This window comes from Tamandua tetradactyla, chromosome 15 (genome assembly GCF_023851605.1).
Source record: "Tamandua tetradactyla isolate mTamTet1 chromosome 15, mTamTet1.pri, whole genome shotgun sequence".
In the NCBI taxonomy this organism is placed as follows: Eukaryota; Metazoa; Chordata; class Mammalia; order Pilosa; family Myrmecophagidae; genus Tamandua; species Tamandua tetradactyla.
This window is the reverse complement of record NC_135341.1, coordinates 80,182,302-80,208,286: the sequence shown is the minus strand read 5'-3', so window position 1 is coordinate 80,208,286 and position 25,985 is coordinate 80,182,302. Positions and strand designations below refer to the sequence as shown.

Below are 25,985 nucleotides of genomic sequence, written 5' to 3'. Positions count from 1 at the left end.
TCCGATTCCATTGGTCGATATATCTATCTTTATGCCAATACCATGCTGTTTTGACCACTGTGGCTTCATAATATGCCTTAAAGTCCAGCAGCGTGAGACCTCCAGCTTCGTTTTTTTTCCTCAAGATGTTTTTAGCAATTCGGGGCACCTGCCCTTCCAGATAAATTTGCTTATTGGTTTTTCTATTTCTGAAAAATAAGTTGTTGGGATTTTGATTGGTATTGCATTGAATCTGTAGATCAGTTTAGGTAGGATTGACATCTTAATTATATTTAGTCTTCCAATCCATGAACACGGTATGCCCTTCCATCTATTTAGTTCTTCTGTGATTTCTTTTAGCAGTTTTTTGTAGTTTTCTTTATATAGGTTTTTTGTCTCTTTGGTTAAATTTATTCCTAGGTGTTTTATTCTTTTAGTTGTGATTGTAAATGGGATTCATTTCTTGATTTCCCCCTCAGCTTGTTCATTACTAGTGTATAGAAAAGCTACAGATTTTTGAATGTTGATTTTGTAGCCTGCTACTTTGCTGTACTCATTTATTAGCTCTAGTAGTTTTGTTGTGGATTGTTCCAGGTTTTCGACGTATACTATCATATCGTCTGCAAACAGTGATAATTTTTCTTCCTTTCCAATTTTGATGCCTTGTATTTCTTTTTCTTGTCTAATTGCTTTGGCTAGAACTTCCAACACAATGTTGAATAATAGTGGTGATAGTGGACATCCTTGTCTTGTTCCTGATCTTAGGGGGAAAGTTTTCAATTTTTCCCCATTGAGGATGATATTAGCTGTGGGTTTTTCATATATTCCCTCTATCATTTTAAGGAAGTTCCCTTGTATTCCTATCTTTTGAAGTGTTTTCAACAGGAAAGGATGTTGAATCTTGTCAAATGCCTTCTCTGTATCAATTGAGATGATCATGTGATTTTTCTGCTTTGATTTGTTGATGTGGTGTATTACATTAATTGATTTTCTTATGTTGAACCATCCTTGCATACCTGGGATGAATCCTACTTGGTCATGATGTATAATTCTTTTAATGTGTTGTTGGATACGATTTGCTAGAATTTTATTGAGGATTTTTGCATCTATATTCATTAGAGAGATCGGTCTGTAGTTTTCTTTTTTTGTAATATCTTTGTCTGGTTTTGGTATGAGGGTGATGTTGGCTTCATAGAATGAATTAGGTAGTTTTCCCTCCACTTCGATTATTTTGAAGAGTTTGAGGAGAGTTGGTACTAATTCTTTCTGGAATGTTTGATAGAATTCACATGTGAAGCTGTCTGGTTCTGGACTTTTCTTTTTAGGGAGCTTTTGAATGACTAATTCAATCTCTTTACTTGTGATTGGTTTGTTGAGGTCATCTATTTCTTCTTGAGTCAAAGTTGGTTGTTTATGTCTTTCCAGGAACCCATCCATTTCATCTAAATTGTTGTATTTATTAGCGTAAAGTTGTTCATAGTATCCTGTTATTACCTCCTTTATTTCTGTGAGGTCAGTAGTTATGTCTCCTCTTCCATTTCTGATCTTATTTATTTGCATCCTCTCTCTTCTTCTTTTTGTCAATCTTGCTAAGGGCCCATCAATCTTATTGATTTTCTCATAGAACCAACTTCTGGCCTTACTGATTTTCTCTATTGTTTTCATGTTTTCAATTTCATTTATTTCTGCTCTAATCTTTGTTATTTCTTTCCTTTTGCTTGCTTTGGGATTAGTTTGCTGTTCTTTCTCCAGTTCTTCCAAGTGGACAGTTAATTCCTGCATTTTTGCCTTTTCTTCTTTTCTGATATAGGCATTTAGGGCAATAAATTTCCCTCTTAACACTGCCTTTGCTGCGTCCCATAAGTTTTGATATGTTGTGTTTTCATTTTCATTTGCCTCGAGGTATTTACTAATTTCTCTTGCAATTTCTTCTTTGACCCACTTGTTGTTTGAGTGTGTTGTTGAGCCTCCATGTATTTGTGAATTTTCTGGCACTCCACCTATTATTGATTTCCAACTTCATTCCTTTATGATCCGAGAAAGTGTTGTGTATGATTTCAGTCTTTTTAAATTTGTTGAGACTTGCTTTGTGACCCAGCATATGGTCTATCTTTGAGAATGATCCATGAGCACTTGAGAAAAAGGTGTATCCTGCTGTTGTGGGATGTAATGTCCTATAAATGTCTGTTAAGTCTAGCTCATTTATAGTAGTATTCAGATTCTCTATTTCTTTATTGATCCTCTGTCTAGATGTTCTGTCTGTTGATGAGAGTGGTGAATTGAAGTCTCCAACTATTATGGTATATGTGTCTATTTCCCTTTTCAGTGTTTGCAGTGTATTCCTCACGTATTTTGGGGCATTCTGGTTCGGTGCATAAATATTTATGATTGTTATGTCTTCATGTTGAATTGTTCCTTTTATTAGTATATAGTGTCCTTCTTTGTCCCTTTTAACTGTTTTACATTTGAAGTCTAATTTGTTGGATATTAGTATAGCCACTCCTGCTCTTTTCCCAACCTTTCACTTTCAGCCTATATTTATCTTTGGGTCTAAGATGTGTTTCCTGTAGACAGCATATAGAAGGATCCTGTTTTTTAATCCATTCTGCCAGTCTATGTCTTTTGATTGGGGAATTCAGTCCATTAACATTTAGAGTTATTACTGTTTGGATAATATTTTCCTCTAACATTTTGCCTTTTGTATTATATATATCATATCTGACTTTCCTTCTTTCTACACTCTTCTCCATGTCTCTCTCTTCTGTCTTTTTGTATCTGACTCTAGTGCTCCCTTTAGTATTTCTTGCAGAGCTGGTCTCTTGGTCACAAATTCTCTCAGTGACTTTTTGTCTGAGAATGTTTTAATTTCTCCCTCATTTTTGAAGGACAATTTTACTGGATATAGGAGTCTTGGTTGGCAGTTTTTCTCTTTTAGTAACTTAAATATATCATCCCACTGTCTTCTAGCTTCCATGGTTTCTGCTGAGAAATCTACACATAGTCTTATTGGGTTTCCCTTGTATGTGATGGATTGCTTCTCTCTCGCTGCTTTCAAGATCCTCTCTTTCTCTTTGACCTCTGACATTCTAACTAATAAGTGTCTTGGGGAACGCCTATTTGGGTCTAATCTCTTTGGGGTGCGCTGCACTTCTTGGATCTGTAATTTCAGGTCTTTCATAAGAGTTGGGAAATTTTCAGTGATAATTTCTTCCATTAGTTTTTCTCCTCCTTTTCCCTTCTCTTCTTCTGGGACACCCACAACACGTATATTTGTGCGGTTCATATTGTCCTTGAGTTCCCTGATACCCTGTTCGAATTTTTCCATTCTTTTCCGGATAGTTTCTGTTTCTTTTTGGAATTCAGATGTTCCATCCTCCAAATCACTAATTCTATCTTCTGTCTCTTTAAATCTATCATTGTAGGTATCCATTGTTTTTTCCATCTTTTCTACTTTATCCTTCACTTCCATAAGCTCTGTAATTTGTTTTTTCAGTTTTTCTATTTCTTCTTTTTGATCAGCCCATGTCTTCTTCATGTCCTCCCTCAATTTATCGATTTCGTTTTTGAAGAGGTTTTCCATGTCTGTTCGTATATTTAGCATTAGTTGTTTCAGCTCCTGTATCTCATTTGAACTATTGGTTTGTTCCTTTGACTGGGCCATATTTTCAATTTTCTGAGCGTGATCCGTTATCTTCTGCTGGCGTCTGGGCATTTAGTCAGATTTCCCTGGGTGTTGGACCCCACAGGTTGAAAGATTTTTCTGTGAAATCTCTGGGTTCTGTTTTTCTTATCCTGCCCAGTAGGTGGCGCTCGTGGCACACGTTTGTCTACGGGATCCACCAGTAAAAGTTGCTGTGGGTCCTTTAACTCTGGAAAACTCTCGCCGTAGGGGAGGTTCGGCAGCCGAAGCGTCTTGGAAGAGTGCCAGCCGGCCCGGGGGTCCGAACGCGGGGAGGGTCGCCGGCCGCTGCAGCACGGGAGAGCGCCCGACCGAATTTCCTAGTCGGCCTGGGGCGCCAAGCGTGGCGGAAGGGCGCCAGCTGTCGCAGTCCAGGAGAGTGCACTGTTCCCAGACGGACCGGGGAGTCACGTGTTTGGAAGGGACCCCCTGGTCACCGTTCTCCGCAGTCTGGGGATTTCTGACCCAACTCTCTCAGTTGGTCTGGGGGGCCTCGCGTGGTGGGGGCGCCAGCCGCCGCAGCCCAAGGGGACCGCCTGCCCAATTCTGCCAGCTGGCCTGGGAAGGAGGAAGGGAGGGACTCCGGCCGCTTGCCATCCCACCCAGGAAAGCCTGCGCCCCTCGGTGATCTCACCGGAGCTGGTTCTCCCAGACAGTCAGCCGTTCCAGGATGGGGTACGCCGTCCCTTTGATCTCCGTCGTGACTCCGGGAGCTGCTCTGTATTGTCTCCACTCCCCCAGTAGCTGTTCTGGAGGAGGAAAAGTGAGGGTGGCAAGGCTGTCGAGGCTGGCAGCGGAGGAGCCGGTGAAGGCGGAAGAGGGCACCGTGGTGGTTCTCTTCTGTCATTTTGATATTAGTTTTTATGTTATAACTTTTTGCCCCTCAATTCTTCCATTAATGTCTACTTTCTTATGTATTTGATTCTGTGTAGCATACCTCCTCATTTCCTTCTAATATGTTTTTCAAATATTTCTTTGTGGTTACCACAGCCTTAAATTTAACATCTTAAATCTATAATGATTATGTTTCTTGATACCAACTTATTTTCAATAGCATATATAAACACTATTCCTATATCCCTCCATCTTTCCACATTTTTTTGTGCTTGTTACAAACTATATTTTTGTGTATTGCATATTCAACACCATAGATTTATCATTACTTTTAAATATATTTCCATTTTAGAACCTGTAAGAAGTAAAAAGAGAAGTTACATAACAAATATACATTAATACAGATGTTTACAATTACTGTTATTGTTAACTTTGTAGAAGACCTTCACTTTTTATGCCACTTCAATCCACTCACTAGTACCCTTTGTTTCAGTTCAAAAACTCCTTTTCACATTGCTTGTAGGGCAGGTCTACTGGTGATGAACTCCCTAGCTTTTATTAACTGGGAATGTCTTAATCTTTCTCCCATTCCTGAAATACAATCTAGTCAGATACAAGATTCTTGGGTGGCAAGTATTTTCCTTTAGACTTTAAATATTTCATCCTACTGCCTTCTTGCCATCATGGTTTCTGATGAGAAATCAGAACTCAATCTTTTGGGGGCTTCATTATACATAACACACTGCTTTTCTCTTGAAGCTTTCAGAACTCTCTCTTATCCATGACAACTGATTATTTGACTACAATGTGTCTAGGCACGGTTCTCTGCAAGTTTATCCTACATGGGTTTTATTGGGCTTCCTGAATGTGCATATTTATATCTTTCGTTAAATCTGGGACATTTCTGCCATCATTTCTTTGAATATCCCTTCTACTTCTCACTTTCTTCTCCTTCTAGGACTCCATGTATATACTGGTGTATTGATGGTGTTTCACAAATCTCTTGATCTCTATTCAGTTTTTTCATTCCTTTTTCTCTCTGCTTTTCAGCCTGAATGATTTCAATAGTCTTATCTGAGTTCACTGATTCTTTCTTTCATCAGTTCTAATCTGCTATTGAATCCCTATAGGAATTTTTTCATTGCAGTTACTGTGTTGTTCAACTGCAGCTTTGCTTTTGGTTCCTTTTTAAAATTTCTATACCTTTATTGAGATTCTCAAATTATTCATTCATTATTTTCTTGATATCCTCTAGTCCTGTCTTCTAATTTTCCTTTAGCTCTTTGAGTTAAAGTCTTTTCTGGTATGTCCATTGATGATTTCTAGATTTTTACCTTATTATTATTATTTTTTTTTTAGTGAGACATAATTTCCTGTTACTTTATTTCTCTTGGAGTCTTTTTGCTGCAAAAGGTACATTTTAATATTTTAATGTGTTAACTCTGGGAGTTACTCTCTGAGGTGTCTGTTTCTGACATTTGTGACTAGCTACTAATATGACAGAGATTTCCTCCAGTGCCAGGAGCTAGCAAAAACAAACAAATGCAAAAGGTACCATTCAAAGTTTTGCAAATTGGCTCCACATTGGCTGGTGCTCTCCTTCAGAGTATAGCCCTCTAATCAAACAGATCAGTTCAAGGTGAATGGGTAGTGCAATGTTCTCTCCATCTTTTCTGTCCTGTGTCTTGTCCTAGGCAAGCCCTCGTGGTCTTAGGAATTTCCCTTTTTACAGAAATCCGACGCCTCTCTACGCGTTATAAAATAGACTACCCTTTCCTCCAGGGGGCCCTACTGTCTCTCTTTAATTTGGAAATCTAATTAAATTGTTTCTTACATTACTTAAACTGTGAGCAATCTGCTTCTGCCTGAACAGCAAGCTGTAGAAGAATGAGTCAGAGACAATCTTTCTGTAAGTCTTTCAAGCTGCCAACCTATAGATTAGCACTGACACAGAGGCTCCTCAGTAGGTGCAAAGGGGACCTTCTCCTCTCTCCAGAAGAGGGCCAAGGCCTCACAATAAGAAAGTAGGCCAGTGCCACACTATACTGGGAAGAGGATGGCAGAGAGGCCAGCAAGGGTGTAAGGAGCTTCTCCTTCCATTTTGTTATGTTTTCTTTATGGGCACTCCCAATTACTGCAATGCTTTAACTGTTTTCTGGAGTTCTGAGGAAGACAGCTCTGTGAGTTTTTGCAAAGTTATTCAAAATTTCTGTGGGGGGATCCAAACTATGGGCCTTTATCAACAGGACTTGCAATTATTTACAGTAGTCACAAACTGGGATCAATCCAATGTCCATCAACAGGTAGATCAATAAATAGATAAGTGTATATCCATATAACGAAATACTACTTACCACTCAACAAGTAAAAGAATGAACTATTGATCCATGTAACAATGGACAAATCTCAAATTAACTGCATTAAACAAAAGAAGCCAGGCAATACTGTATGATTTTACTTACAAAAATTCCATAAAATGAAAATTAATCTATAATGACTGAAAGCAGACCAGTGTTACCTGAAGACAGGGTTAAAAAGGAGTGAAAGACTGATTACAATCATACATGAGGAAAATATGTAGTAGATACGACCAGTACTCTGACTGTGGTAATGGCTTCATAGTTATAGATATATATCAAAACTCATCAAATAGTACAGTTTAAATACATGCAGTTTATTGTATATCAATTACACCTCAATAGGGTTGTAATAACATTATATGGAGATCAAAGAAAGAGATGTTTATTGTGTTCAAAACATATTTTCTACAGCACACTACCTCAATTAACTTGTCTGATCAATTTCTTTAAACAACCTAATTACATGGAACCTAGAATATGGAAGATCTTGTTAGTCTATATAGGTTATTTTAATACCCAGATACATTCCAAGGTATTTACACAGAAAATAAAAAAGTATTTGCAAAGTCCCTTGAGGAACTGCTGAAAAAATGTGGAACTATTAAACTTCCCCACTTGGAGAATTCCTGATATTCTCTCAAACATTAGGAACTCCCAATTTAATAAGTTAGGTAGGCCCTTGATCTTGAGGCTTGCCCTTATGAAATTTATTTCTGTAATGGTGAAGCTAAACCTACTTATAATTATGACTAAGAGTCACCCCCAGAGAACCTCTTCTGTTGCTCAGATGTGGCCTCTCCTCTCTAAGCCAAACTCTGCAAATAAAATCATTACCCTCCCCCCCCACATGGGACATGACTCCCAAGGATGTAAGACTCACTGGCATTATAGGACATGACTCCCAGGGATGAGACTGAGCCTAGCATTGTGGGATTGAGAATGCCCTCTTGACCAAAAGGGGGAAGATAAATGAAACAAAATAAAGTTGCAATGGCTAAGAGGTTTCAAATAGAGTCAAGACGTCATCCTTATGTAAGCTTATGCAAGCTTCAGCCAAAGCAAAAGGCCACAGTGTGCAAAGCCCCAACCAACAGTATTTCTGAAAAGCCTAAAGAACACCCTGGGCTCGATCTAAGACTCTATAAAAGTTTTACCTATTAAGGTTATTTTTGCAGAAACTTAAAGCATCCAGTTGGCTCCTATGCCAAATAAACCCTGAAACCCAGAGGTACCAGTCTCTCCAATAACAATAAATCAGTTTCACTCCCCTATTCCATAATGTTGATATGCCTTTTCAGCATGAAGGAGTTAGAACTGTCATTGCTCAATGATAAGATTGACAGAATGACCAAATAAGAGGAAGGAGTTGTAACTGAAAAGTTAAGAATTAACAAATAATTATGACTACTGACCAAATCAGAGGGAGGAATTATAACTGAGAAGTTAAGATTTAACAACGACTACTAACATTTATAGGTATTTTTTAGTTTCTAGTATACTAGAATAGTCAGAAGGAATTATCTGAAATTGTTGACCTTTGACGATTGTATAATTATGTAGCTTTTATTGTGTGACCATGTGATTACAAAAACCTTATGACTTGGGTAGGCCACGGTGGTTCAGTGGCAGAGTTCTTGCCTGCCATGCTGGAGACCCGGGTCATTTCCCAGTGCCTGTCCATGCAAAAAAACAAAAAACAAACAAACAAAAAATCTTGTGACTGAAACCCCCTCTATCCAGTGTATAGGTAAATGAGTAATAAAAAAAAGCCAGGCATGAAAAAAAAAAAAAAATAGGTTGGAAATATGGAGAAAAAATACCCCTACATAAGCTATGGACATTAGTGAATAGAACTACTTTAATAATCTTTAATCAATTGTAACAAATGTTAACTACTGTTTAAAAAAGATAGAGTTAGGGCAGGCCATGGTGGCTCAACAGGCAGAGTTCTCGCCTGCCATGCCGGCGACCCAGGTTCGATTTCCGGTGCCTGCCCATGAAAAAAAATTAAAAACAGAGTTACAAAAAATAAATCCACAACTTCTCAAATAAGAAATGTAAAAAATAAAAATATATGGAAATATAAAAGCTCATGAATAGTCCATACCTCTTGAAGAAGAATAAGGTAGGACAACTTGCTCTACCAGATATCAACATCCATTATAAAACCATTATAATTAAGACAGTGTTGTACTGCCACAGTGACAGACAAATGGAACAAGAGAATTCAGTGACAAATTCTTGATAGTTGGACAACTGCGTCATGATATGTGTGGCACTAGGGTAGGAAAGGATACTATTTTCAATAAAAGGTTCTGGGGTCACTAGGTGCCTACTTCATACCATGCATAAAAATAAATTCCAAGTGATTACACACTAAAACATAAAAAGCCAAACAAAAAGCTTTCAGAAAATATAAGAAACTATCTTCTTGACCTTAGAGTAGGAAAAAGTTCCTCAACACCTAAAATACTACTCATAAAGGAAAGAATTTTATACATTTGACCTTAGTCTATCAAAAGGGAATGATAAGAGCTTAAAGGGGCTCCCAAGGCTAAATTACAGTTAATCTAGGTGATAAAATAATGATAGTCATGGAATATAAATCACTGAATAAAATAGGAATCCATATTAATAATAAACAGATAAAATGAACAAATGCCCAAGGAAGGAGGATTCTTCTTCAGGGGAGAAGGCCGACAATTTGGAGGCAGTGGTAAAGTTAAAAAAATAACCATTTTGCAACCATCAAAGTAAAGACTAGTTCAGACAAAAAATCAACAATGGATGCTAAATCAAAGAGGAAAAGGGTGATACCAAGTAAAACAGTTACATGATCTCAAATCATCTCCCCACAGAGTGCTAATCAGTTGCAAATAGAAAAATAATAACCACAAAAGGGAGAAACCGGACATCTTGAGCAGGTGATCAAATTAATATTGCCAATAAAGGCAAATGGACATAATTCTACTGCCAGACATGATACCCTGATGTGCTGGTTTGAAAGGATTTATGTACCCTAGAAAAGCCATGTTTTAATTCTCATCAGTCTTGTGTGAGCAACAGTTTCTTCTAATCCTTATCCATTACTACAGGTTAGAAACTTGATTAGGTTATCTCCATGGAGATGTGACTCAATCAATTGTGGGTATTAAGCCTCATTAGATAGAGACATGTCTCCACCTATTCTACGTGCTTCTTGATTAGTTTATTGGAATCCTACAAAAGAGGAGAACAACGGGAGAATGAGAAGATTCTGAGAGAGCAAACAATGCCACACCATGAAGCCGAGTCCGCCAACCAGTGACCTTTGGAGATGAAGAAGGAAAACGCCTCCCGGGGAGCTTCATGAAACAAGAAGCCAGAGGAAAAGGACAGCAGACTGTCACCATATTCACCATGTGCCTAGTTGAGAAAGAAACACTGAACTCATCAGTATTTCTTGAGTGAAGGTGGCCTCTTGATCGTGCCTTGGTCTGGACATTTTTATACACTTGCTTTAACTGGGACATTTTCTCAGCCTTAGAACTGTAAACTAGCAACTTATTAAAATTCCCTTTTAAAAAGCCATTCCATTTCTGGTATATTGCATTCTGGCAGCTAGCAAACTAGAACACCTGTGAAGGACACAACATTACTTTTGTAGAAGACAGGCCTGGGATGCTCAACCTGAATCTAATCATAAGGAAACATCAGATAAACCTAAATTGTAAAATAGTATACAAAATAATTGCCCTGAATCCTCCCAAAACGTCAAAATCATGACTAAGAAAGTCAGAAGAACTGTTCCAGATTAAAGGAGGCTACTGAAATATAAAAGCTAAATGCAATACGTGATCCCAAAATGAATTCTATACTTCAGGGAGAAAGTTCTAAAAAGGACATTACTGGGTATCATGGCCAGGCTCATCTGTCAACTTGGCCAGGTGGTAGTGCCGTCTGTCTGTCTAGGCAAGTGCTGGCCTGTCTGTTGCTATGAGGACATTTCATAGAATTAAATCATTCTGCATCAGCTGCATCCACAGCTGACTGCATTTGTAATCAGCCAATGGGGAGTATCTTCTGCAATGAGTGATGCTTAATCTAATCACTGGAAGACTTTTAAGGAGGATTCAGAAGAGACAGTTTCTCTTCCTGCTTTGGGTGGCGAGTCTCTCCTGTGGAGTTCATCCAGAACTTTCATCAGACTCATTAGCTTCACAGTCTGCCCTATGGGTTTTGGACTCTATGTTCCCATGGTTACGTGAGACACATTTATAAATTTTACATCTATGGATATTCCCTGCTGATTCTGTCTCTCTAGAGAAACCTAGCCCAATACACTGGGACAATTGTCAAAACTGGAATATAGAATGGAGAATAAATAATAGTATTGTAACAGTATAAACTTCTTGAATTTAAATAACTGTGATTATCTAAGAAAACCTAGTAAGAACTATACAGAAGCATTAAGGAGTAAAGAGGCATGATCTACACAACCCATTCTCAAATAGTTGAGGAAAAATAGATTTGATAATTTGTATATGATAGACCAAGAACACAAACAATAAAACAAAGAAAATGTAAAAAACTGATGAATCAGGGTAAAGGGATTACAAGCAATCCTTGTAGTACTGTTGTAATTTTTCTGTATGTCTGAAATTATTTCAAGAAAAATCATTTTTTAAAAATCCTCAATTCAACAAAAGAAGCACATGCATGCACACACAGAGACGCAAAAACTCAGTACCAGTCCAAGACGGCAACATGGAGAGGTATAGAATCTAGTTCGTCCTCCAGAGCAGCTAGTAAATAGCCAGAAACAGTACAGAACAACTGTATTGTGCCTTCCATGGGAGAGGGGCAGGGGCCAGGTCAGGTGGAATCCCTCCCTCAAGGAATTCAGACCCCAGGGTCTGGAACACTGATGTGATTAAAGCCAGACTACAACCTCTCCCCTATCTCAACCATGCCCCACAGGGAAAGTCTGCTGAAATTAAAGGTACTGCATCACTTTATGCTGGCAGGACCCGCAAGCAGAAAGGCATCACATACTGTGCAGGATAGGAAAAACACAGAGTCTACAGACTTCATAGGTAAGCATTTCAACCTGCTGGGTCTCACCCTCACAGACAACTGGTGCAGGTGACTCTTTCCTCCTGAGAGGAGACCAGTGTGGTCTGGGAAAATCTGACTGAGGTCTATAATACCTAACTAGACCCTCCTAAGGAGGAAAAAAAAAACTGCACCATACAGGCAGGGCAAGGAACAAGACAACAAGAACTGAAAAATTCTGACCAACCTAAGCTAGAGGTCTAAAACAAGGGGAACTGAATGTCAAAGAACTGATAGACAACAAAGCCATCCAGCAAGAAAATCCTAGGTAAAAGAGTGAAAACAATCTCCAGAATAAACCAAGGAAATTAAATGTCTAGATGCCAGCAAAAAATAAACCACACTAGGAAAATGGAAGATTTGGCCCAGTCAAAGGAACAAAACAACAATTCATATGAGATACGGGAGTAGAAACAATTCAGGATGTTCAAACAGACATGGAAAATCTCATCAAAATCAAATCAATGAATTCAGGGAGGATATAAAGAAGGCAAAGGACTCACAAAAAGAGGAAACTGAAAGTCTGAAAAAACAAATCACAGAACTTATGGAGATGAAAGGCACAGTAGAAGAGATGAAAAAAACAATGGAAACCTACAATGTTAGATTTCAAGAGGCAGAAGATAGGATTAGTGAACAGGAGGATGAGATATCTAAAATCCAACAAGCAAAAGAAAATATAGAGAAAAGAATGGAAAAATATAAGCAGGGACTCACAGAACTGAATGACAACATGAAGTACATGAATATATGTGTTGTGGGTGTCCCAGAAGGAGAAGAGAAGGGAAATGGAGGAGAAAAATGAATGGAGGAAATTATCACTGAAAATTTCCCAACTCTTATGAAAGACTTAATTAAAATTACAGATTCAAGAAGTGTAGCACACCCCAAACAGAACAGATCAAAACAGATGTACTCCAAGACACTTATTAATCAGAATGTCAGATGTCAAAGAGAAAGAGAGAATTTTGAAAGCAGCAAGAGAAAGCAATCCATCACATACAAGAGAAGCTCAATAAGATTATGCATACATTTCTCAGCAGAAACCATGGAGGCAAGAAGACAGTGGTTTGATATGTTTAAGATACTAAAAGAGAAAAACTGCCAACCAAGAATTCTTTATCCAGCAATACTGTCCTTAAAGAGGGGAAAATTAGAACATTTTCAGGCAAAAAATCACTGAGAGAATTTATGATCAAGAGACCGGCTCTGCAAGAAATACTAAAGGGAGCACTAGAGACAGATAGGTTGAAAAGATAAGAGAGAGAGGTATGGAGAAGAGTGTAGAAATGAAGACTATCAGTAAAGGTAAAAAGAAGAAAAACAGATATGACATATAAAATCCCAAAAGTAAAATGGTAGAAGAAAGTACTGCCCTTACAGTAATAACCCTAAATGTTAATGGATTAAACTCCACAATCAAAAGACATGGACTGGGTGTAGGTCAAGGTGGCTAGGCATGCAGAGTTCTCATCTGCCATGCCAGAAATCTGGGTTCAATTCTTGGTGTGAAAGGATTTAAAACAGGACTCATCTATATGCAGATGCATTTTAGGCCCAAGGATAAACATAGGTTGAAAGTGAAAGGTGGGGAAAAGATATTTCGTGCAAACAACAATCAGAAAAGAGCAGGAGTAGCTATACTAATATCCAACAAATTAGATTTCAAATGTAAAACAATAAAAAGAGACAAAGAAGGACACTATGTGTTAATAAAAGGAACAATTCAACAAGAAGACATAACAATCATAAATATTTATGCATCAAGCCAGAGTGCTCCAAAATACATGAGGCAAACACTGAAAAGAGAAATAGACACAAATACCATAATAGTTAAGAGTCTTCAATTCCCTGCTCTTATCAATGGACAGAACATCTAGACAGAGAATCAATAAAGAAACAGAGAATTTGTATATAATAAACGAACTAGACTTAACAGACAGTTATGGAACATTACACCCCACAACAGCAGGATATACCTGTTTCTCAAGGGCTCATGGATCATTCTCAAGGACAGACCATACATTTGGTTACAAAGCAAGTCTCAATAAATTTAAAAAGACTGAAATCATTCAAAACACTTTCTCAGATCATAAAGGAATGAAGTTGGAAATCAACAATAGGCAGAGGGCCAGAAAATTCCAAAATATATGGAGGCTCAACTCTTAAATAACCAGTGGGTCAAGGAAGAAATTACAAGAGAAATCAGTAAACACCTGAAGGCAAATGAAAATGAAAACACGACATATCAAAATTTATAGGATGCAGCAAAGGCAGTACTAAGAGGGAAATTTATTGCCCTAAATGCCTATATTAAAAAAGAAGAGCAAAAATTGAGGAATTAACTGTCCACTTGGAAGAACCAGAGAAAGAACAGCAAACTAACCCCAAAGCAAGCAAAAGGAAAGAAATAACAAAGATTAGAGCAGAAATAAAGAAAATGGAGCACATGAAAAAAATCAAGAAAATCAATAAAACCAGAAGTTGGTTCTATGAAAAAAATCCGTAAAACTGATGGACCCTTAGAGAAGTTGACAAAAAGAAGGAGAGGAAGCAAATAAATAAAACCAGAAATGGAAAAGACATAACCACTGATCCCACAGAAATAGAGGAGGTAATGAGAGGATACCATGACCAACTATATGCTAATAAACTAGACAACGTAGATGAAATGGACAACCTCCTAGAAAGGCATGAACAACCAACATTTATTAAAGAAGACCTCAACAAACCAATCACAAGTAAAGAAACTGAATCAGTCATTAAGAAGCTCCCCAAAAGAAAAGTCCAGGACCAGATGGCTTCACATGTGAATTCTACCAAACATTGAAGAAAGAATTAGTACCAATCCTGCTCTAACTCTTCAAAAAAACTGAAGAGGAGGGAAGGCTACCTAACTCGTGCTATGAAGCCAACATCATCCTCATACCAAAGCTAGACAAAAGATATTACAAGAAAAGAAAATTACAGACCAGTCTCTCTAATAAATATAGATGCAAAAATCCTCAACAAAATCCTTGCAAATAGAATCCAACAGCACATTAAAAGAATTATACACCATGACCAAGTAGGATTCATCCCAGGTATGCAAGGATGGTTCAACATAAGAAAATCAAGGGATGTAATACATCATATCAACAAATCAAAGCAGAAAAAACACATGATTATCTCAATTGATGCAGAAAAGGCATCTGACAAAATTCAACATCTTTTCTTGTCGAAAACACTTCAAAGGATAGGAAAAGAAGGGAACTTCCTCAACATGATAAAGGGAATATATGAAAACCCACAGCTAACATCATCCTCAATAGGGAAAAACTGAAAACTCTCCCCCTAAAATCAGAAACAAGAAAAGGATGTTCACTATCACCACTGTTATTCAACACTGCGTTGGAAGTTCTAGCCAGAGCAATTAGACAAGAAAAAGAAATACAAAGGCACCAAAATTGGAAAGGAGAAGTAAAACTCTCACTGTCTGCAGATGATACTACATGTTGAAAACCCAAAACCCAAAAAAAAAATCCACAGCAAAACTACTAGAGCTAATAAATGAGTACAACAAAGTGGCAGGTTACAAGGCCAACACTCAAAAATCTGTAGTGTTTCCATACACAAGTAATGAGCAATCTGAGGGAGAAATGAAGAAAAAAAAATCCATTTACAATTGCAACCAAAAGAATACATTTAGGAATAAATTTAGCTAAGGATACAAAACACCTATACAAAGAAAACTACAAATTGCTAAAAGAAATCACAGAAGACCTAAATAAATGGAAGGGCATACAGTGTTCATGGATTGGAAGACTAAAAACAGTTAAGATGTTAATTCTACCCAAACTGATTTATAGATTCAGTGCAATACCAATTAAAATCCCAAAAACTTATTTTTCAGAAATATAAAAACCAATAATCAAATTTATCTGGAAGGGCAGGGTGCCCCAAATAGCTAAAAACATCCTGAGAAAGAAAAATGAAGTCGAAGGTTTCACATCACCTGTCTTTATGGTGTGCTACAGTGATCAAAACAGCATAGTTCTTACATAAAGATAGATATACTGACCAATGGAATCAAATAGAGTGTTCAGATATAGACCCTCTCATCTTTGGACAACTGATCTTTGATAAGGCAGTGAAGCCAACTCACCTGGGACAAAAGTCTCTTCAATAAATGGTGCCTGGAAAACTGGAAATCCACAAGAATGAAAGAGGATCCATATCTCACACCCTATACAAAATTAACTCAAAATGGATGAAAGAGACATTAGATCTAAGACCATAAAACTTTTAGAAGAAAATATAGGGAAATATTTTATAAAATTTAATAGGAGATTGGGAGAACCTTCTTGACCAAAGGGGGAAGAGTGAAATGAGACTAAGTGTCAATGGCTGAGAGATTCCAAACAGAGTCAAGAGGTTATCCTGGAGGTTATTCTTATGCATTAAGTAGATATCACCTTGTTGTTCAAGATGTAGTGGAGAGGTTGGAGGGAACTGCCTGAAAATGTAGAGCTGTGTTCCAGTAGCCATGTTTCTTGAGGATGATTGAATAATGATACAGCTGTCACAATGTGACTGTGTGACTGTGAAAACCTTATATCTGATGCTCCTTTTATGTACCTTGTCAACAAAGAAGTAGAACATATGGAATAAAAATAAATAATAGGGGGAACAAATGTTAAAATAAATTTAGTTTGAAATGCTAGTGGTAAATGAAAGCGAGGGGTAAGGGGTATGGTATGTATAATCTTTTTTTTCTCTATTATCGTTTTATCTCTTTTTCTGTTGTCTTTTTATTTCTTTTTCTAAATCAATGCAAATGTTCTAAGAAATGATGAATATGCAACTATGTGATGATATTAAGAATTACTGACTGTATATGTAGAATGGAATGATATCTTAACGTTTAGTTAATTTTTTTAATTAATAAAAAAAGTTTAAAAAAGCAGGACAAATATATAAATTAATAATTTATCTGGAAGGGCAGGGTGCCCCAAATAGCTAAAAACATCCTGAGAAAGAAAAATGAAGTCGAAGGTTTCACATCACCTGTTAGTTAACATAACTCTGGTAAAGTATAAAGATGAAACAGAACAAAACCTCTGCTATGGTTTGTTAATATAAAACATTGTTTTATATTAAAAAGCTATTAAAATGAAAATAGCTTCACTTTAAAAATGCTTATAAAATTAGAGCTTAGATTGTAAGTTTTAACTGTTATCTTTAAATTCTGAAATGCTTGGCTCTTTGTATAGCCTAGTAGTTCCCTGGAACTTTAAGTATCTGTGTGATACCTCCTAAGACTCAGATTTAGTTCTCCAGTTCTGAAAGCATATTGTCCATACAGCAACTGTTTAAAAGCATAACTGTAAAAAAAGATAGAATTCCAATTACAGAAGTGATTAAACTGATCTGGTTAAAACTAAGGCAAATTAATATACAAGGTAAAAATAATAATATTGTCTGTATTTTAAAGCTTTAACTTTTGTGTGAGGCAAAAATAAAAATGTTTATTTTGTTCAAAATTAAAAAAAAGAAAAAAAACTTAATAGGAGGCGGTTTCCTACATCTTACACCCAAAGCACAAGCATTGAAGAAAGAAATAGATAAACGGGAACTCCTCAAAATTAAACACTTTGGTGCATCAAAGAACTCTGTCAAGAAAGTAAAAAGACAGCCTACACAATGGGAGACAATATTTGGAAATGATATATCAAATAAGGGTCTAGTATCCAGACTATATAAAGTAATTGTTCAACTCAGTAACAAAAAGACAAACAAACCAATTACAAAATTGGGCAAAAGACATGAACAGACACTTCTCAGAAGAGGAAATACAAATGACTAAAAGGCACATGAAAAGATCCTCAACTTCCCTGGTTATTGGGGAAATGCAGATCAAAACCACAATGAGATATCATCTCACACCCACCAGAATGGCCATTATCAATAAAACAGAAAACAACAAGTGTTGGAGAGACATGGAGAAAGAGGCACACTTATCCACTGCTGGTGGGAATGTAAAATGGTACAACTGCTGTGTAAAGCAGTTTGGCAGTTCCTCAGGAAGCGAAGTATAGAACTGCCATATGATCCACCAATACCATTGCTAGGAATATGAGGACATGAGGGCAAGAACACAGACATTTGCACACCAATATTTATAGCAGCATTGTTTACAACTGCTGAGAGATGAAAACAGCTCAAATGTCCATCAACAGATGAGTGGCTAAACAAGCTGTGGGAGGTACATATGATGGAATATTACGCAGCCGTAAGACAGAATAAAGTCATGAAGCATGTAACAACATGGATGGACCTTGAGGACGTTATGCTGAGTGAGATTAGCCAGAAACAAAAGGACAACACTGCGTGGTCTCACTGATAGGAACTAACATTAATGAATGAAACTGGAGAATTTCAGTTAAGTACAGAGGCTATCAAGAGACAGAAATAGGGTAGATTTTGGGTAATTGGAGATGAAGGGATACAGACTGTGCAACAGACTGATTGTAAAAATTCAGAAATGGATAGAACAATACTAGCTAATTGTAGCACAATAATGTTAGTACACTGAATGAAGGTGAATGTGAGAATGATAGAGGGAGGAGGGTTGGGGGCACAAACGAAATCAGAAGGAAAGATAGACAACAAAGTCTGAGATTGTATAATCTAGGAATGCCTAGAGTGTACAATGATAATGACTAAATGTAAAAATTAAAAAATGCTTTTGCATGAGGAAGAACAAAGGAAATGTCAATATTGCAGGGTGTTCAAAATTTTGGTCATTCATATTTTAAAACTTTAACTTTTGTGTGAGACTAAAGCAAAAAAATGTTTATTTGGTACAAAATTTATATTTTGACTAGTGCATTTCCTAATGTAATGTATATGGACAATTTACTTGAACTCCATAAGTACATGGAACCTTGAACAGGGCATGAGATTTTGTAGGTTTGTCCAGGTTAGTGTGCCCCAATAAATCTCAGAGTGATTTGAACAGTGAATAAAAAAGTATTTGCAAAGACCCCTTGGGGGAATGGCAAGAAAGGGGGAAATTCAACTTCCCCATTTGGAGAATTCCTGAAATTCTTGCAAGGCAGTGAGGACAACCAAATCAACAGGTCAAGTCCTCAATCTTGGGGTTTGCCCCTATTAAACTTATCCCTACAAAGGACAGGCTAAGCCTACTTAAATTAGGACTAATAGTCACCCCCAGAGAACCTGTTTTGTTGCTCAGATGTGGCCTATCTCTCTCTCAGCCAACACAACAAGCAAACTCACCAACCTCCACCTCTCTGTGTGGGACCTGACTCCCAGGGGTGTAAACCTCCCTGGCAACATGGGACAGAAATCTGAGAATGAGCTGAGGAAAGGAAGAAGAGAGAACTGAGACAAAATAAAGTGTCAGTGGCTGAGAGATTTCAAATAGAGTCAAGAGGTTATCCTGGAGATTATTCTTATGCATTATATAGATATTCCCTTTTTAGTTTAAGGTGTATTAGAGATGCTAGAGGGAAGTGCCTGAAATGGTAGAGCTGTGTTCCAGTAGCCATGTTTCTTGAAGATGAATGTATAATGATTTAGCTTTCGCAAAGCGAGTATGTGATCGTGAAAACCTGTGTCTAACGCTCCTTTTATCTATGATATTGACAGATGAGTAAAAAATATGGATTAAAAGCAAATAAATAATAGGGGAACAAACGTTAAAACAAATTGAGTAGATGGAAATACTAGCAGTCAATGAGAGGGAGGGGTAAGAGGTATGACATGTATGAGTTTTTTTCTTTTTCCTTTTTATTTCTTTTTCTGGAGTGATGCAAATATTCTAAAAAATGATCATGGTGATGAATGTACTACTATGTTATGATATTGTGAGCCAATGATTACCATGCATGGAATATTTGTATGTTATGAATGTTCATGTTTGTATGTTTTTTGGTTTGATAATAAAAAAATAAATTAAAAAAAAAAAAGAACATTACCAAAAGAAGGAAAAAAGCACGTCACAGAGTGGGCGATACTTGTAACATATACATTTCATAGAGAACTTATATCCAGAATATCTAAAGAAATCCCTTTAAGAATATAAGAAAACTCTAAATTTTTAAAAATGGGCAAAACAGCTAAACAGATTTAAAAAAAAAAATACGAAGTGCTCAATCTCATCAGTCATACCATCAGAAATTAAAACCACGATGAAAGGGTGGACCACAGTGGCTCAGCAGACAGAGTTCTCACCTGCCATGCCAGAGACCCAGGTTTAATTCCAGGTGCCTACCCACGCAAAAACAAACAAACGAAAAAACACTATGAGAGCTCATATCACATCTATCAAACTGCAAAATTAAAATATCATAATCTAAATCCTGACAAGGATACACCATATCACACATAGCTTGCGGAAGTGTAACTACTGTAACCACTTTAGTAAACATTCAGACATTACCTTAAAAAGCCAACAATATGTAGACCCTATGACCTAAGATTATCACTATTTAGAGAAACAGAAACCCATGTACCAAGATACATATGTAAAAATGTTCATACAAGCATTATCTGAAATGTAAAACTATCCAAATGTCCACTGATGGCAGAATGGAAGAATATATTAAAGTTTGTTTACTACATAGCTAATAAAATGAATGAACTACAAGTAAAAAGAACACGGATAAATGTTAAAATCATAAGCCAAAGCTATATGCAAAAGAATTATACTATTTCATTTTACATAAAGATGAAACAGGCACCATTAAGCCACATCACTAAGCGAGGCATACTTAAGATTTAAAACTCAAAAGCAAAGCACATTTTTTAAATTACCATAAAACTTGGGATAATAGCAATTTTAGATAAGAAGGTGACAGTGATTAGATTAGATTAGAAAGGGTCATGAGGGTGGGGCTCCTGGAGGGCTGGTAATTTTTTATTTCTTGATCTGGGTATTAGTCACATGGCTTTTCATTTTATAAAAACTGCTAAACTGTACATATTTATGTTCAGTGTATTGTATGTAATTCCTGCCTGTGTATTAATTACACAATTAAAACGGATTTAAAAACTTTTAATTAACTGGTAGTGGAGTCAGGGACAGAAGCAGGGAGTCCAGCTAGAAGGATTCCGCAATAACACAGATGGGAAATAATGCGCTTAAAGCAAGCAATTTGTTTGGGTCTTTGATTAAATCATAAAGTACAGCCAATAGACTTTTCTGACTGACTGAACTTAAGATGTAACAGAAAGAGAAAACAGGATTGTGGGAAGATGGCAGAGTAGGAAACTCAAGGAACCAGTCCCTCCACCCAAACAACTACCACACTAACAGTAACTAAGCCTATCTATAATTATGCCTAAGAATTATTTCCAGAGAACCTCTTTTGTTCAGATGTGGCCTCCCACTCTCTCTCTAAGCCCAACTCTGCAAGGAAAATTATTATCTTCCCCACTACACGAGACATGACTCCCAGGGACGAGCCAGGTCCTGGCACCAAGGGATCAACAATACCTTCCTAACCAAAAGGGGGAAAAGAAATGTAACAAAATAAGGTATCAGTGGCTAAGAGAATCTAAACAGAATCAAGAAGCTATTCTGGAGGTTACTCCTATGCAAGCTTAAGCTAAATATTCCTAATTGCCATGGTTTGTAAAACCCCAACCAACACACTTGAGACTTCATTTAACCTAAAGAACATCTAGGTCTCTACCTGAGATCACAAAAAAGTTGTATACATTAAGTTTAATTTTCAGAAACCTAAAACCTTCAGATGGTTCCTAAGCCAGATAAATCCTGAAACCCAGAACTGCGAGCCTCTCCAAGAACATCAACCAGTTCCATCCCCCTATCCCATATTATCGACATCCCTTTTCAACATGGAAAAAAGTCAAAATGGGCGTAGCCCAAATATCCCTAAACATTGGGAGGAGTATCAAAGAAGAACGAGGAGTTATAATAGAGGAGATAGATTATAACAAATGAGTATGACTACTAGATCATTATAGTAATATTTCTTAGTCTCCAGCTAGAAGGAAAAACTTGAAATTGTGGAACTGTAACCCATACCAAACTTCGAATTTTTTTCTGTTTTCTTTTTATTTCTTTTTCTAAATAGATGCAAATGTTCCCAGAAATGATCATGATGATGAATATGCAACTACGTGAATTACTGAGTATATATACAGAACGGAATGATCAAAAATTATAAATGTTTGCGTTTGTTTGGCATTTTTTGGTATTTAAAAAAATTTTTTTAATTAAAAAAACAACTCTATGCCATTAAAAAAAATGTACCTTGAAATTTATTGCTTTTTTGTATATATGTTTTATTTCACAATAAAAAATATTTCTAAAAAATGGCATCAAACAACTAAAGAGATAAAAGGTGAGATTTAAGAAACAACTTCCCAATAAAATAAATTACAGAAAAGCCTTCCATGATAAACTTTTTAAATAGGATGAGGTAAAGAACACCTGTCTGGGAAGAGGCCATGATCCTTTGAGTACTTGAAAATCATTTACAATTCAGATCAACAAGTCAAATCATCTACCAATCGGGTACATACAAGTCCCTTCTACCAATGAACCCCCTGGGCAAGCTACAGATCTCATGCCAATACCTCCTCTTTGCTAAGAACTTATTATGCTGGAAGCCAGTGGGAATGTAGATAACAAACCAGATCTAGGTCAGGAATTATTTTTATTTCAGATAATGAACTACACAATTCTCAAAGGAAACTAGAAACAGGCCCTGCATTCTTACCTTTACCATGAACGTGAAGTCTGTTAAGGCCGGGGAGTAGACAGCCCCACCAGCACATGGGCCCATGATCAGAGAAATCTGTGGGATGACTCCGGATGCTGTGACATTCCTCTGCCAAAAAGAAAAGGCAGAGGCATCTGGTTACAGAGGAGTTTAAGACATTATCTGTGGAAAGATAAAGGCAACAATAAAATAACATTTGGCTTTTTTTCCTGACAGAAATTCTGTCTAGGAGGCAAGAGACCTAACCAGTAAAGTTTACTCCAGAATTACGTTTGCAATTTCTCCCCAGAACTGGCAGGATGGCTGGCATGTTATTCCCTAGGGCAAACACCCTCTACTCTCTACCCTCCATGGCAGCAGTTCCCTGAACCCCCACCATGAGCTGAGCTATGGGAATAGTCCCCCCACCTCAACCTACCTCTAAGCCAGGCCCAGCTCCTGACTGTCCAAAGCTGGCTGGAAGAAGAAGGAAAACCTCAGCCATATTTCACAACACTTACCCAGAGCCCTGACCTCTCTTTCCAGCCTGTTCACTCCAACCACAGAGCGGACCCAGACAGGGCTGGTACAGGAGGGGGAGGCAGATGAACCAGAAAGGGATCCATCCCCACAAAGAGAAGAAAGACATTCTGAAGGGCTAATCACCGCCCCCTGGGCAAGACAAGGTTTGGGTGCTCAAGGAGCCAGGCAAGGTGATAAGGGCTCAATCATGCCTAGCCCTACCCCGAACCACGTTTTTCCCCTGAGCACCAACAGCTCAGGAGAAGTATAGACTTTTAAGACTGGCTTAGATTTGAGCCCAAGCTCTATAAATCAAGGGCCACAGCTCAGGGCAGCACAAAAAGTCATGTGAATTTTACAAAAACATCGAGGGTGGGCGGACTACAGCTATCGCAGGGTGAAGACGTCAGAAAACCCTTTCCTCAAAATAAAACTGGACAAATTTTTCAAAAACACACATTTCAGGACTCTGGAAATCAACCAAAAGCAAACAAATTGAGAAGTGTTCACTCAGGAGAAATGGCTAAACTCAAGATTAGAACAATGAGAGACTGTGGTACTCTTCCCTAAGGCTGCTAAGCTCAGCTGGGAGAATTCATTTCTAGCACACCTACCTTAAAAGAAATATTAAATAATGTCTTTAAGGGTTAAAGAAAAAGCACCAGATACAAACTCAAATCCAGAGAAGCAATTACAAGCTCTGAAAATCATACGTATATGATTAAATAAGAATGCTGCACATAGTTTCGTTTTTTAAAAGATAAGCATAATTGTAACAGTACCATTATGCTTACAGCATATAAGAAAAATAAAAAGAAAAAAAGGGAGAAGAGAAGACACTATACTGGAGCAAAGTTCCTCTTTTTTATGTAACTTAAGTCTATATAATTTGTGGTAGAATATAATTTCAATCCCTAACACAACCATTAAAGAAATTTCACAAAATATAGTTAAAAAATCAATACAGAAATAAAAATTTTATAAAAAAATATTTGTTTAATATAAAAGGAGGCAATATAAGAGAAATGGAGGAATAAAAGACATTTCACATACATAAAACAAAGGGAAAATTATCCAATGTAAATATGACCATGTTAAAAATCTATTTAATTTCAATCAGCTTCTTCACAATGGATATGCCACCAGAAAACAGGTGTTGTGAAAACCTGCTGTATCTTTAGCCAAAATGGTAAAAGAAAAGACTCATATCAACATTGTCGTTACTGGACACGTAGATTCGGGCAAATCCACCAGTGCTGGCCACCTGACCTACAAATGTGGTAGAATCAACAAAAGAACCATTGAAAACTTTGAGAAGGAGCCTGCTGAGATGTGAAAGGAATCGTTCAGGTATGCCTGGGTCTTGGATAAACTAAAAGCTAAGTATGAGCATGGTATCACCACTGATGTCTCCCTATGAAAGTCTGAGACCACCAAGTATTATGTGACCATCACTGATGTCCCAGGACACAGAGACTTTATTAAAAACTTGATTACAGGTACATCTCAGGCTGACTGTGCTGTCCTGATTGGTACTGCTGGTGGCGGGTGAATTGCAAGCTGATACCTTCAATGGGCAGACCAGAGAGCATTCCCTGCCGGCTTACACACTGAGTGTAAAGCAACTAATTACTGGTGTTAACAAACTGGATTCCAATGAACCACCCTACAGCCAAAGGAGATTAAGAGGAAAATCATTAAGGAAGTCACTACCTGCATCAAGAAAGTTGGCTACAGCCCTGACACAGTAGCATTTGCGTCAACTTCTTGTTGGAATGATGAGAACATGTGCTAACATGCCTTGGTTCAAGGGGTGGAAAGTCACCCATAAGGATGGCAAAGCTAGTGGAACCACACTGTTCAAAGCTCTGGACTGCATCCTGCCAGCTATTCATCCAAATGACAAACCCTTGCACATGCCTCTTCAGAATGTCTACAGGTGGCATTGGTACTGCGCCTATGGGTCAAGTGGGGACTGAAGTTCTCAAACCGGGCCTAAGGGTCACCTTTGCTCCAGTTGTTACAACTGAACTAAAGACTGTTGTTACACACCATGAAGCTTTGAGTGAACCTCTTCCTGGGGACAATTTGGGCTTCAATGTTAAGAATGTGTCTGTACTTTGATTAGAAATATGAATGAAGCTAATCTGGATAGAACTGGGGTAGATAAGAACACAGGGTAAAGGATGATATCCATATTTTAAAACTTCAGTTTCTGCATGAGAACAAAGGGAGAAATTTTTCTGCAAAATTTATATTTTAGGTAGTGCATTACTTAATTTACCTTGTATGGTCAGTGTCATAGTCAGGTTCATGTGTCAACTTGGCCAGGTGGTGGTGCCCATTTGTCTGGTTGGGCAAGTGCTGACCTGTCTGTTGCTATGAGGACATTTTACGGACTTAAATCATGATTACATTGGCTGCATCCACAGCTGACTGCATCTGTAATCAGCCAAGGGGAGTATCTTCTCCAGTAAGTGATGCTAATGTAATTACTGCACAGCTTTTAAGGAGGATTCAGAAGAGATAGCTTTTCTTCCTGCTTCAGCTAGTGAGCCTCTCCTGTGGAGTTCATCCAGACCTTTCATTGGAGTCATCAGCTTCACAGCCTACCCTATGGATTTTGGACTCTTCCATTCCTATAGTTGTCCAGCCAGCCTCTCCTGAGAGCTTGTGGAGGAACTTCATTGGAGTCACCAGGTCTGCCCCACAGACCTTGGACTCTACATTCCCATGGTTATGTGAGAAACTTCTATGAATTTTAATCTACGGATATTTCCT

At 37.6% G+C, this 25,985-nt stretch overlaps 1 protein-coding gene across 2 annotated transcripts in view; it reads right to left on the bottom strand.

The window, feature by feature from the left end:
- The window catches only part of PCCB (propionyl-CoA carboxylase subunit beta), a 97,904-nt gene that overhangs the window by 53,458 nt on the left and 18,461 nt on the right, over window positions 1–25,985 (bottom strand). For both annotated transcript variants that reach the window (XM_077130210.1, XM_077130211.1), the window contains exon 6: window positions 22,701–22,811. In XM_077130210.1, coding sequence (XP_076986325.1) covers window positions 22,701–22,811 — 111 coding nt within the window. The remainder of the gene's footprint in view (window positions 1–22,700; window positions 22,812–25,985) is intronic.